Source organism: Rhinolophus sinicus, linkage group LG06 (genome assembly GCF_036562045.2).
Source record: "Rhinolophus sinicus isolate RSC01 linkage group LG06, ASM3656204v1, whole genome shotgun sequence".
In the NCBI taxonomy this organism is placed as follows: Eukaryota; Metazoa; Chordata; class Mammalia; order Chiroptera; family Rhinolophidae; genus Rhinolophus; species Rhinolophus sinicus.
In genome coordinates, this window is record NC_133756.1 from 115,780,185 (window position 1) to 115,792,828 (window position 12,644).

Sequence of the window (12,644 nt, forward strand, 5' to 3'; positions counted from 1 at the left end):
GCCAGCGTCTGGACCTGGGCTTTGTCTTGCTTCACCATGTTCTTTCCCTTATATGATCTTTCTAAAAGTAGAAGCTGGGTTTCCAAGCTTTCCTTTCTCCCACCCCTTCATCTCAGCTCCTCCAGTTTTCACACCCAAGGAGGGGCTCTGGGACAGCCACAAAACCAAAAGAAAGAAAGAAAGGCAAACATGAGGTTCTTTAAGTGGAAGGTAACATGGGATGCAGCGGGGAGAGGGACATGGCTCTTGGCCCCCAAAGGACAGAATTGCTGGCTCTGAGGCTCAGCTCCAAATGTGCCTTCCCCAGACGTTGGATTCCAAGTCTGTGATCAGCACCACTTTGGCGTCTTCAGCTGCCCTTCCCAAGGAAGGCTGGGCCATGCTGGGACACTCTCTCCTGGAGGCCCCACGTCACCTCCTACCTGCCATCCAGGCTCTTCCTCCTCCAGCCACAATTTTTCTTTCTGGTTCTCTGCCTTGCTAAACTGCACTCTCTGCACTCTCTGAACATGCCCTGCACTCATCTCCCCTCTCCAGCTCTTGCCTTGTACACCAATCTTTGCTTAAAGGGCTCCCCTTTATCTCCATTGAAGCCTGGTGGAATTTACCCAGCTTTCAACGTTTGGTTTAACTGCCACCTTCTCCATGAAGACTTCATCAGTCTGTCCAACTGAAAGACTTCTGCCCTCCTTTCATCTTTTTTTCTTGTATCAACATTATTCATGCCCATGTCTCATCTCCCCCTGAGGGTCCTGAGTGTGCAAGGGTCCGTGTGACACAGTTCTAGGCACATAAAAGGCGTTCAGCAACAGTGAGCCAAGTAGCTGAGCACACACCCTCCACCCTCTTTCTTTTCCTTATCTTATGGCTTCCTGATTCCATTCTTTCATGGCAAAATCCTACCTGTCCCTATACCTAACATTTTATAACTAGTAATGCCCAAGGAATGTTTTAATCAATAAATCCCACGTCTCTGGGGCTAGAGTCCAATCTAAAGACTGGGAGGTTAAGTGACTTCCTCAGGCTGTCAGAGTAAGTACAAGACAGGACTGGGGGTGGGGGGGAGCGAGGACTCTTTGATCTTTGGTACAGGCCATCTCCTTGTCCTGTGGCACTTCAGCCCTGAGGCTCTGATCTCTGCGAAGAGGATTAGGAGAGGAGGGAGGATTTGTTTCTTAAGTGAATTTTCTCTTTGAAAGTCATTCATTAAAATGTCTCCTTTGGGAGTGGTGGTCCTCTGCCAGTGTTTCCTGTAGACGTTGGGGGCTGGGTATGGAGGCATCTTCACCTGTCCTACAGCTGCCCCTGGGTATGAAGCTGAAGGGGGAGATGGAGTAAAAGAGGAGTCTGGAAATCTAGGCTCTACATAAGTTACATCTCACTTAGGTTTAGGCCAAGGATGGGATGCTAGGTCCCAAGAGTATGTTCAGCTTAATACCATGAAACCATTTTCCAAGGTGCGTATCCCAGCTGACTCCCCCACCAGCAGCACTCCACACCCTCACGCCCACCTGCAGCCCAATTCTAGGCTGCTTTATTAGGACATGTCACCTCTGAGATCCACTTACCCTGTGGGGATATCTGTGCTTCTCTCCCCCGCAGATGTCAACAGCTGGCTGCTCACCTTTGGATTCCAGCTTCACAATGTGATCCCTGGCTATCCCAAGCCAGACATGGATGCCATGGAGCCATCCTACGAGCTTGTCCACACGCAGATGAAAACTCAGGAGTGGGACAACAGCAAGGTAATTCATGCCCATGGCCGCCCACCTCTCTGGCCAATCAGACATTACAGGAGTGCATCCCACCAGCTTTTCAGGAAAGCTTGGGCCAATGATGGAAACAGATGTGGTTTGTCCACAGTGCCTGCCAGAAACTGTTCAGCAGGTAGTAACCCTACCACTGGCGAGCCACTGTGGACCCAGCTGTGATGGCACACAGACCCTCACAAGTTCTGTTAAGGAGTTTTGTATGTTACACTGAGTTTGGAGTTAACACAAGAAAAACTATGAGCTTTTGTCACTACCCAGAACAAAAGTGCAAGGAGGGAAGGTGTGTTCTAAATACAAATTTTCTGAGCACCTGAACGCACCTGGCCTTGCGTGAGGTATTTTAAACAAGTTAACTCACAATTATCCCCTGGTATTATTGTTCTCGTTTTGTTACCAGAGAGCAGGCCCTTCTTGGCACAGCATCTCGAGCAAAGAATTGAATGAGATACCGAGGTAAAATAGTGAAAGAGCAGTTTATTAGGGAAAAAAGTACACTTCAAAGAGATAGGAGCCGGCCCGAGCAGAAAGCAGTGGCTCAAGGGCCATTATTAGAAGAGAAAGTACACTCCAAAGAGTTTGGAGCAGACCAAGCAAAAGAACGTGCTCAAAAGGCTCAAAGGCCCCAACTGGCGAAGACTTGGAGTTTTTTTCCTGTTTTTTCTCTAGAATGGGCTGTTCCTTTCCGGGCATGGGACCACTTGATTGACACCTGTGATTGACTAGGGGCTACTACCTCATCTTTTTAGACTGTGCATGTTCCTTCCCAGAATCCAGTCTGTTATAATGATATTAAGGAACTTCTAGGCATATGTATGATATTCTAATGATAGTATAATGAGGCCCAGGTAAAATGAAGGTCATTGTGGCCTTCACTGCACAGGCATGAGTGACCGGTTTAATCTTGTTGGGTATTTTGTACCCATTTGTTTCCTCATTGGGGTATATAATTATAGTAAAAAGGGGACGTTTTGGACAGTCGCATTCTGTGGGTTGTGTTGGACGTGCAGGAATGCAGTCACCCAATGCCTCTCTAACTGCCTGCCTTGTTTACTCCTTGAGAGCTGTGATTCCCATAAAATCTCTATGGGAAGTTGAGGGACAGGAGGTCTTTTGTTCTGTATCTGCTTCCTGCTGGGCAGGGGAGTAGAGCTGTCTCTACCTATTGGGGATTCACGGAACTCTCGCCCTTCTGATCTTAGATGAGAGGAAGGGGTCTCGAGATCTGCCTGGAAGACCACGTTGGCTTCTTTGGTTGGGACTGGTAATCTTGCTGGGGTATCGTCTGTATCCCCAAGGCCCCTGAATGAAGAAAAATAGATTTTAATTAATAAATCCGTTAGCTCTATGGAGCCTGTGGCCTTTCAACCAGTCACTCAGTTGTTCAGGAGCTGGGCCCAGAACAGGTTGGGAAGAACATTAGACTTCAATGATTACAGTCAAGTATAAATCATAAGTTTTAGGGTAATTATCTAAAGCAGAGGGTAGGAGCTAAAAAACTGGGAAAAAGGAAACTTGAAGGAGAAGGAAACTTAAAATCTCTATAGGAAAGAAAACTTAAAGTTTTTCAGTGGGGAGTCTACTCACTTGGCCCATATCAATTTTACAGACTTCATGCCTGAGGCTTTCCAATGCCACACAGCATGGAAGGGGCAGAGCTGGGATTCAAACCCAGACATGTCTGTGGATGCTCAAAAAATGTTACTTTCTCTTGTCTTCCTTTTATGACCCCAATTTCAAAGACTCCTAGAATCATAGCTGTAAAGATCTTTAGAAACAGTTATATCCCACCCCCACTTCAGGCATCCATTTTCTCATTTCTCCCCCCCACCCCCGTCACCGCCCCCATTCATAATGTCTGTACTACTAGGAGCTGGCTCTTCCAGGCCCCACGCTGCACCTAATGAAAGCAGGAATGAATCAGGCAGAGACCAGACCTTCAAGGGGATCCCGGTCCAGGGGGACCCCAGCCTGAGGGAAAAAACGGGGTTGCCAGATCACACACTGCTGGTGGGCAGAAACTTACACTTCCATATTTCTTACTCCAGCCTGATTGCATGAGGTTTCAGCTTAGCTGCCTCCTTCCCCTAGACTCAGGAGAATGTGATTCTGTACCTCTCTGCTCTGGCAGCACCCTCTAGTTTCCTCTTTCACAGCACTCACCACATTAAATTTTAGTTCCTGTTTTCTTTCCTGTATCTTCACTAGACGGTGAACTCCAAAAGGGCAAGTACTGGGTCTTATTGGGTAACCAGCATACCACCTAGCCCACAGAAGGTGCATGGAAAACTCTCACTGAATGAACAAATGGTTAAAAGAAATAGACAACCTCTTGAGTTAGGCATTTTCCCACATTTTACAAATGAGGAGACCAGGGTTCAGAGTGAAAGTTGCCCAGGGTTGCTCAGCTGAAAAGTGGCAGAACGTGATGAGAGCCCACATCCATCTGGCCACAAAGCCCATCCTCTTTCTGCTGCTCTCTGTTGCCCTAGCCCTGCCCCTCAGCCCCTCCCCAGGCCCCACTGTCCCCTGGGCTGCCCCCATGCCCACAGCACGGCCTGTTCCCAGGGCTGATTCCAGCAGCTCAGCTCTTCTCCCACCACCAGGTTCCCTTCTCCACTGCTCAGAGCCCCAGTCTCTGACAGCCTGTTTGCCAACCTCTCCTGTCAATGAATTATTGATTTCTGCCCTTGGCAGACATCGGAGATCTTTGTTGTTGAGCACTCCAACTTTCGTGAAACTCTAGGAAATAATTGTTCACAGACAGGGTTCTATTAATTATAAAGAGGACTTAATTTCAATGAGAAGCGGGTGGGCCTGTTTCTAAAGCCATTTCCCCGAGTTGCTGATAAGGCCCAGGAGACTGCTGCTCCGCCAAGCTCCCCAGGCCATGGGAGGGACAAGTAGGTGGTATGTCAAGGAGACAGGGCCCAACCTGTCCCCCAAAGCAGCCAAGAGCAGGGACTCCTGACGAGCCCCCAGGAAGCACTGTGGGGAGGAGGCCTTCCTTCAATATCATTTATAAACACGGCAGAGAGCAGTAAAGCAGGGTAAGAGGGTTTATATAAATCACTACTTGCTTGTTATCTTACCTTCGTGCCAAGAATACGTTTCTTGCCATTCCTCCATCTAACATCACCCCCTTATCCTTGAACAACCCCACCTTCTCCACCTCGCTCCTCCACCTTCAGGCTGAGATATTCTGAGCCCTGTTTGCTCTCCCCTATTCCAGCAGCCCTTAAAACTGAGCCTCTATCATCAGACCTGAGTTCAAATGTTGGCTTGAACACTTACCAGTTGTATGACTGTGGGCCAGTGACAACCTCTTTGAGCCTCAGTTTCCTTAGATGTAAAATCAGAATAGTAATAGTACCTGCTATATAACGTTAATATAGAGAGCAAATGAGATAATGAATGGGAATTATTTAGCTCAAAGATGAAGACATGTTATCTATAGCTATTACTTCTCTTAGACTACCAGTTATCACATTCGATTGTAGTTTTTTTGTTGTCACATGTCTTTCCCCACCAAATGGTGAGTTCTTCAAGGGAAGGATGACGTCTGATTCATTGTTGTATTTCCAGTGCTCAGGAAAGGGCCTGACTCAAAGTAGGTGCTCTCTGAACAGTTTCTGAATGGAAGGATGGGTGATTGGGTGGATAGAGGATGGCTGGCTGCTGTAGTGATCAGCGGTATAGCTGCATGCTACCATTAATAAATACCGTGTTTGCCCGAAAGTAAGACCTGGACGGATGGTCAGCTGTAATGCGTCTTTTGGAGCAAAAATTAACGTAAGACCCGGTATTATATAAGATCCAGTATTATATTATATGATATCACATTACATTTTATTACATTATATTATACCCAGTCTTATGGTAAAATAAGACCAGGTCTTATATTAATTTTTGCTCCAAAAGACGCCTTAGAGCTGATTGTCCGGCTAGGTCTTATTTTCGAGGAAACACGGTATGTATAGATTTGACTTAGTTATCTAAGCTGATTCTCCAGGATCTTGGGTATTTTTTTTCCTTTGTCTCATTCTCTCTCTCTCTCTCTCCCTTCCTCTCATCAGTCTATCCTTGGGGTGCAGTGTGAAGTGCAGAAACAGCTCAAGGCCTTCGTCACCCTAGAACGTTTTGACCAGCTCTACGGCTCAACAATCACCAGCTGCCAGCAAACCCCGAAGACAAAGAAGTTTGCATCCAGTGGCTCAGTCTTTGGCAAGGGGGTCAAGTTTGCCTTGAAGGATGGCCGAGTGACCACAGACATCATCAGTGTGGCCAACGAAGACGGGCGGAGGATTGCTGCCATCTTAAACAATGCCCACTACCTAGAGAACCTGCATTTCACCATCGACGGGGTGGACACCCACTACTTTGTGAAACCAGGGCCTTCTGACGGCGACCTGGCCATCCTGGGCCTCAGTGGGGGGCGACGAACCCTGGAGAATGGGGTCAATGTCACGGTGTCCCAGATCAACACGATGCTCAATGGCAGGACTAGACGCTACACAGACATCCAGCTCCAGTACGGGGCGCTGTGCTTGAACACGCGCTACGGGACGACGCTGGATGAGGAGAAGGCGCGGGTGCTAGAGCTGGCCCGGCAGAGAGCCGTGCGCCAGGCGTGGGCCCGTGAGCAGCAGCGACTTCGGGAAGGGGAGGAAGGCCTGCGGGCCTGGACAGAGGGGGAGAAGCAGCAGGTGCTGAATGCAGGGCGGGTTCAAGGCTACGATGGCTTCTTCGTGATCTCCGTGGAGCAGTACCCAGAACTGTCAGACAGCGCCACCAATATCCACTTCATGAGACAGAGCGAGATGGGTCGAAGGTGACAGAGAGGACTACGGCCTGGACTTCTTGCCAAAGACAGCTACTCTTTTGTGACTGTGTTGTACTTTTAAAAAAAAAAAAAAAAAAAATCATTTTTTTAACAAGTGCAGAAAAGAAACAAACAACAACAACAACAAGATACTGGTTGCATTGTAACTCGTGCAACATCCTTTTTTTTAAGAAAAGAAAAACACAAAATTGGCCTTCACACATTTTTTGCAAAGAAGAGAAGGTATTTTTTTTTTCTGTAGTGTGATCACAATGAAAACTTTATTGTCTCTTGTTCCATTTTTCCCTGAGGATTTTTCCTTGTTGTTTGGGGTACATTTCTCCTCTCTGAGACATATCTCCTGGGGTGTGTCCTTGTCTGTCCCTCGGTACCCAGTGTGATGTGAGACACGAGTGTCTGTGCTAATTTGTCTCATGTGCAACCTTTTCCTCCATGGGGGTCGGGCAGGAGTGAGGGGTGCAGAGAGTAACAGGCCAGTATCAAACTTCTAGGGGGGTCTGGAAGGTGGGTCTGCAGGACCTGAGGATCCTTGGCTAAGCTCCCGCAGATGAGTGATGGCTTTTTACTCACTGTGTTTCGTGCCTCTGGAGGACCACAGATGGCATCATCTTTCTCCAGGAAGTTTCATGATGTCATTCAGCACCTTTTTCAAGCTGCCCCAAATTCCTGTCCAAACTTTATATTTTGATGCTAGATGAAACCCCCTACCCTTTTTGCAAATCCTGTGTAATTGTCAGTGCCACCCCCATGCTGGGATGGAGAAAGTGTCTCCTGGGTCCTTTCCCCAGTCTGGTGACATAACATCCTGGGGCTTAGAGCCTCATCCCCACCAAGAGGCAGAGACCCCAGGATGTCTGTGGTTGGTGGGTCCTCCCATGATGTTCCTCATTCATCTCCTCCTGTCTCCCAAAGTCGGATGAGAACCAGCACTGCACAGCAAGCCCTCAGTGTGGGCACCATGTCCAGGGAGGGGAGGGCCACCATGGCAAAGGAATGGTAGTGGTGGCAAGGATACCAGCCTACCTTCCTAGGTGAAGCCTTTTCCCCATGACTTTGGGTGTCTTCCCTCCACTGCTCAGCTGCCACCACTGAGAAAGAGGAGTGTGGAGAGGGGTGCTTGGTGGCCTTTAATTTTGGAAAGATGTTTAAGAAAAAGTCAGCCAAAGAGAAGAAGGCGTGAGCCAAGCATCTTGCTAACCAGCTCCTGAAGGGGTCCTCTGCCTTCCACATATGGGCTAATTGCAGAGCTGGGACGCAGCAGGAGAGGCTTTCAGGAAATTCCTTCTGTGAAGTTCTTCTAAAACAGCTTCCCCTCTAGAGGATCCCAACCAGGGTTTTAAAGAAAGATTAAGAAAAAAGAAGGAAAGAGCTAATTTGGTGTGGCCTGATGGTGTCATGCAACCCCACCTGGATTAGGGAGGTTCCTGAGGCTGGTACCCATGGATCCTGGAGGCCAGGCTACAGTTGACCCTCTAAAGACCTATGCCTGAGGTCATTGGGAAAAGGCTTAAGCCCTCTCAGGAGCAGGGATGACCCACACCTGGAAGGCATGCCAGGGAGAGGCGGCAGCCAACCAGGCCAAGGGAAGCATGGAGGGGAGGGGAGAGTGGCAGCAAGAGCTAGGAGTTCCTTGTTCCTGGTCCTTCTGCCTAATTACCATTGTCATTACCACTCAGGAGGCTCTGGGAGACCAGGAGGGGAAGCCAAGTGCTTCCTTTTGAGCTGGGCTTCATAGAAAATGGGACTTTTATGGGTTACATTTACATTATGTGTGGAAAATGAATTCTGAGTCTGAGCTATTCCCCGTGGCAACCTTGTTGGACTGATACGCTCATGGCACCTTTATAGCCTTACTCACAGAGTCTTCAGAATATTACACAAGTTAATGAAACCAAGAAGTTCTCTCCCTGCATGAGAATCGGAGCGGCGTGTCGTCTGGGTTCTGCCTGGCAGAGGGAGGCATCCACAGCTTCTCGGGAAAGGAGGTTTCGCCTTATGTCATCCCACTGGGATGAGAGGATGTGATTTGCTAAGTGCTCTTCCTGTTTCCAAAAAACGTTACACTGCTGTGACAGTGTATGCGCCTTGGCCTGTGTGTCCACTGCTTGCCCAGTGCCTCTGGGGCCAGAGCTCCGCTGAGTCGGAGGCAGTGCTCCTTGGATCCACCCTACACGGCAGGAGCTGGTGGTGGGCTCCCATCCAGCAGGATCATTCTTGGAGGTGATGGAAAACAGTTTGGTCTGAAGAACACAGTTTTTTATCCAAAATCGACTTTATGCCTCTCAAAACGTACTCTGGATAAAAGGGGGTCCCTGGGCAAAGCTCTCCTGCCCATTGGTCTAGTTGATTGGTTCCATCCTGGCTGCCTGACGTCAGTCACGACCTGCTGGGGACATCTACTTGGAGGTCAGAGGCAGCATGAGAGCCAAGGGGGTCATCTCCCTGCACCTGCCCAACCCTCTCACCCTCCACCCCCACCCCCACCGCAGTAGTAGTGTGGGCTTTGAAAGATCAAAAACGCAGAATTATTGAGCGCTTCTTTTCTTTAAATGAACAATGCTGTATTCTTCCTGGGCTGCCTACCAAGGAGGCCCAGCTTCTGTGCAGGGAGAAGTTGAAGCATCCCCAAGGTTTAGAGAAAGGACCTCAGGTGTGGCTGGGCAGCATGATACACCCCAGTTCTATATCGGTGCTGTGGCTATTGGAGCTGCTGCTTCCGGCCTTGGTTTGGTTGGCTGGTTTGGAGTTGGTTTCCATTCGGGCTGGTAGGTGACTCAGTGCCTCTCTTCTCAGTCTGTCTTTCTGCTGAGAGCAGCAGTTCTAATCTTGCAGCAAGAGTGAATCTGAAGGCATAAGCCAGAGTTCCCTGGTGCCTATTTAATGGCCTCCAGGCATCAAATCCTCTCCTTGATGATACCCATCCTTTTGGCACTAACCCACCAAAATGTGTCCATTCCTTGGAGCAACCAGCCCTCCATCACTGGCCCAGCTTCATGATTTGGCGAGATGTTGACATCTGACCCTAGAAAAAGGTTTGTTTTGGAAGAGGTCCTGCCTTCTCCCTTACCCTCCACAGCTGCCATCGGCCCCTCATCCTCAGCCCCTCTGCCATCATCTTAAATAGGATTTCAGTGCTTCCCCAACTTTGTTTTTTATAAGATGAGATTTCCTTTTTACCCACCCTCCAGACAGACATCGTTGGAGGGCAGAGCTGTAACAAAGGGGAAGAAACGCCATAGTAAATTACACCTTTGTCAGCCTCTGATGGCTTGTCTCTCAGAATCATTGGCTAAGAATTAAGCCAAGGAATAGACCAGTACCTGATTTCTACCTAGGGATGGAGGATTTCAAACAATTCCTAAGGATTGTTACAAAGAGGTTGAGAGTGGCCAGGGGGTGTGCTTTTTAAATAATCAGGGTGGGGCAGGGAGCAGAAGGTGATGGTAAGGCGAGGAAGGTGAGTCAACCTGGGCGGTGTTTTTATAACACATAACAAGGAATCAGTTTTGTTAAAAAAAAAAAAGACCTTTTCAGCTGTGACTGTTAAGTACCACCTTTATAGATGGCAGGTGTTTCCATTATGCAAAGACAAGGCTTTCCATGTGAAATCTTAGAATGCAGTTTCACATCTGCAGCCTTGTTACGTGTGGTCGTCACATGGTGAGGGCAGTGACGCTGAGCTTGGTGCCCAGAAGGAAGGAGCTTGCCAGGCTTCGGCAGGGTCCCCAGCTTTGGGGTTTGATCTCCAGTGCTCAAAGTCAAATCCAGTCCTCACAACAACCATTATGCCCAGGCTGTGGCTTTGGATCCTGAACTGGGGCCCGCCACCTGGGGGGCAGGGTGGGGAGGTCCCAGAAAGAACCCAATTTCTTTTTCTTTTTCCCTTGGGATCCCCGTTAGGACTAAAAGCCCTCCTTTTAAGGTTCATAATTCCCAGCGAGGTTTATACACTTGTCTATTTTTTTTAAGGGGAGGGGATTAAAAGAAAGAACTCTGTAGTTGATTTAACCTTCCAAAAGCAGCAAACTCGTTTTAAAGACTCATTGCTCAGGTGATAGAAACTTTATCCTCTCCAACCTTTACATTCTCAAAAACCAGCCTTGTGTATTTGGCCACCCCAGACAGCGGTGAGCTCTTAGTTTTCATCATGAATGTGGAAGATCAGAGTGGGGGGAGGCCCACATGGGGCCAATGTCGGGTTTCTTACCCCCTCTGGAATGCCAAAGGCATGATACTGGGCATCCCTTGGTCCCCAAGAAAATGTGATTGATTCTGCGGGCAAACTGCCAACAGAGAACCAATCCTCGGGTGGCTCAGCTATCGTGGCAGAAGTTGGGTCACAATTGTCTGGTGGTGCCCGGCAGCCCAGGATTCACCCAACACCAGAATCCCACTTTTCTAAACCTGCCTGTTGTTTTTGAAGACTTCTGAACCTGCAGCTTCGGCAAAAGGACTTTCCCAAGCTGCCTCTGGACAACCAACACTGGAGACTCTGGCCTTACCATGTGGAAATAGTTTTCCTGAAGTCTGAAACTAATTTTGAGAAGTTTTTTTCTCAACACTTTTGTGTTTCTAACACTGTATTCTTGACTGTAAATACCAACAAGGCTGTAAATAAATGCAGATGTAGATACCTTCTAGAAAAAACAAAAAAGGCATAAAAACAAAACCAGAAGTGATCCCGTGTAGCCTTCGTTGACAAATAAAAGACTATTTTGTGTTTAAAGGTGTTTGGTGGCTTTTGTTTAGAAAGCAGTGTCTGCCTGAGCCAGTCCTCTGAGTTTGCACCTCTAGATGCTTCTGTGGGGACACAGCCAGGAGAGCAGTTCCCAGGCTCTCGACCTCACATGGAAAGGTGCTGGCTCAGGTAGCAGATGGGCATCAGCTGTTACCAGTTAGCCATTAGCCACTAATATAACTGCCGTGGCTACGCTAGCAAGCACGGACTGCGGCTTGCAAGTGCAGTTAGCAAGCAGATTACATTGTAGATCCTGTGGATCCTACTTCCTGTGTCTTGTCCAGCCGCCAGCAAGACTGGGGTGCAGGAAGACCTCTTGTTGGGGTACTGGCAGGTGTTTGCTTTTGTGTCTCTACCACCTGCCATCAAGAATATAGTGGTATGAACCTCCTACCTGTGGTTCCGTGCGTGTTCCTTTTTGGCCTCACCATATCCTGCATTTTTGTGCGGGGAGCAGGAGTTGAGACCCTGCATGACACGTCTGTCCTCAGGATGACCTGCAGGACTCCTGTCCTCCTCCAAAGTCCCTCTTAATCCCTCCAGGTGACAAGTAACATGGAGAGGCATTTCCAGAGGACACAAAGACCCTGGGGCTTAAACAAATGTCAATGGACTGCTGACATCAGCTGTGTCCCCCTGCTTCCCCAGACCACATCCCACCTGCTGTCCTTACTGGCCTTGGGGACAGACTCCAAGGGGTGGGACAACCCCACCGCTCACTGAAGAGAGATCCTGTGCTCTGCCACTGGGCACGGAGTTGTCCACTGCCACAACAATCCACCTGGGGTGTCACCAGTTGCACTTTTAAAAATAAATGAATGTGTATTCATCATATAAGGTATTATAACCACATAACGCAACTTGGGGAAAAAGAAAATTCCTTTAGCATTGTTTTTATTCTTTTCCTCTGTGTGTTCTTGAAGAATCTTTTCCTAAAACAAACATCTAAGGTAGTAGTAATTGCAGCATACAGGTAATTTTTCATCCTGCTTTTCTCACTTAACCTCACATTGAACCTCTCCATTCTAGAAGTCTCAGATGACAGCTGGTCACTTAGGAAAGGACATTTGCTAAGCCCAGCTCCCTGGTGTGAATGGCAAACCTTATGAAAATTCAAATAATTGAGGGCAGGAGTCAGAGCAGGAGGCTCATTGCTTGCCCGTTAGCCTCAGGACAGGCCCGGCACCAGGCCCTCGGGGAAGGAGCTTCAAGCTTCTGGCTCTTCCTTCCACCCAGGCAACCGTGGGCTCTTCAGACACCGCTGCCCAAACCATCACTCTTCTGAGGTGCCAGG

The 12,644-nt window shown here is 48.5% G+C and overlaps 1 protein-coding gene and 1 long non-coding RNA gene across 15 annotated transcripts in view; one reads left to right on the top strand and one right to left on the bottom strand.

Moving 5' to 3' along the window:
• Positions 1-11,338, top strand: part of TENM4 (teneurin transmembrane protein 4) — a 972,743-nt gene extending 961,405 nt beyond the window's left edge. For all 14 annotated transcript variants that reach the window (XM_074335694.1, XM_074335699.1, XM_019726370.2 and 11 more), the window contains 2 exons: positions 1,603-1,745; positions 5,846-11,338. In XM_074335694.1, coding sequence (XP_074191795.1) covers positions 1,603-1,745; positions 5,846-6,604 — 902 coding nt within the window. In that variant the 3' untranslated portion in view covers positions 6,605-11,338. The remainder of the gene's footprint in view (positions 1-1,602; positions 1,746-5,845) is intronic.
• LOC141572437 (uncharacterized) lies at positions 2,227-3,893 on the bottom strand. Its single transcript, XR_012497798.1, has 2 exons — positions 3,796-3,893; positions 2,227-3,071 (listed from the first exon to the last, which is right to left on the bottom strand). It is a non-coding gene; the product is annotated as an uncharacterized LOC141572437 (long non-coding RNA).
• Positions 11,339-12,644: the final 1,306 nt, after the last annotated feature.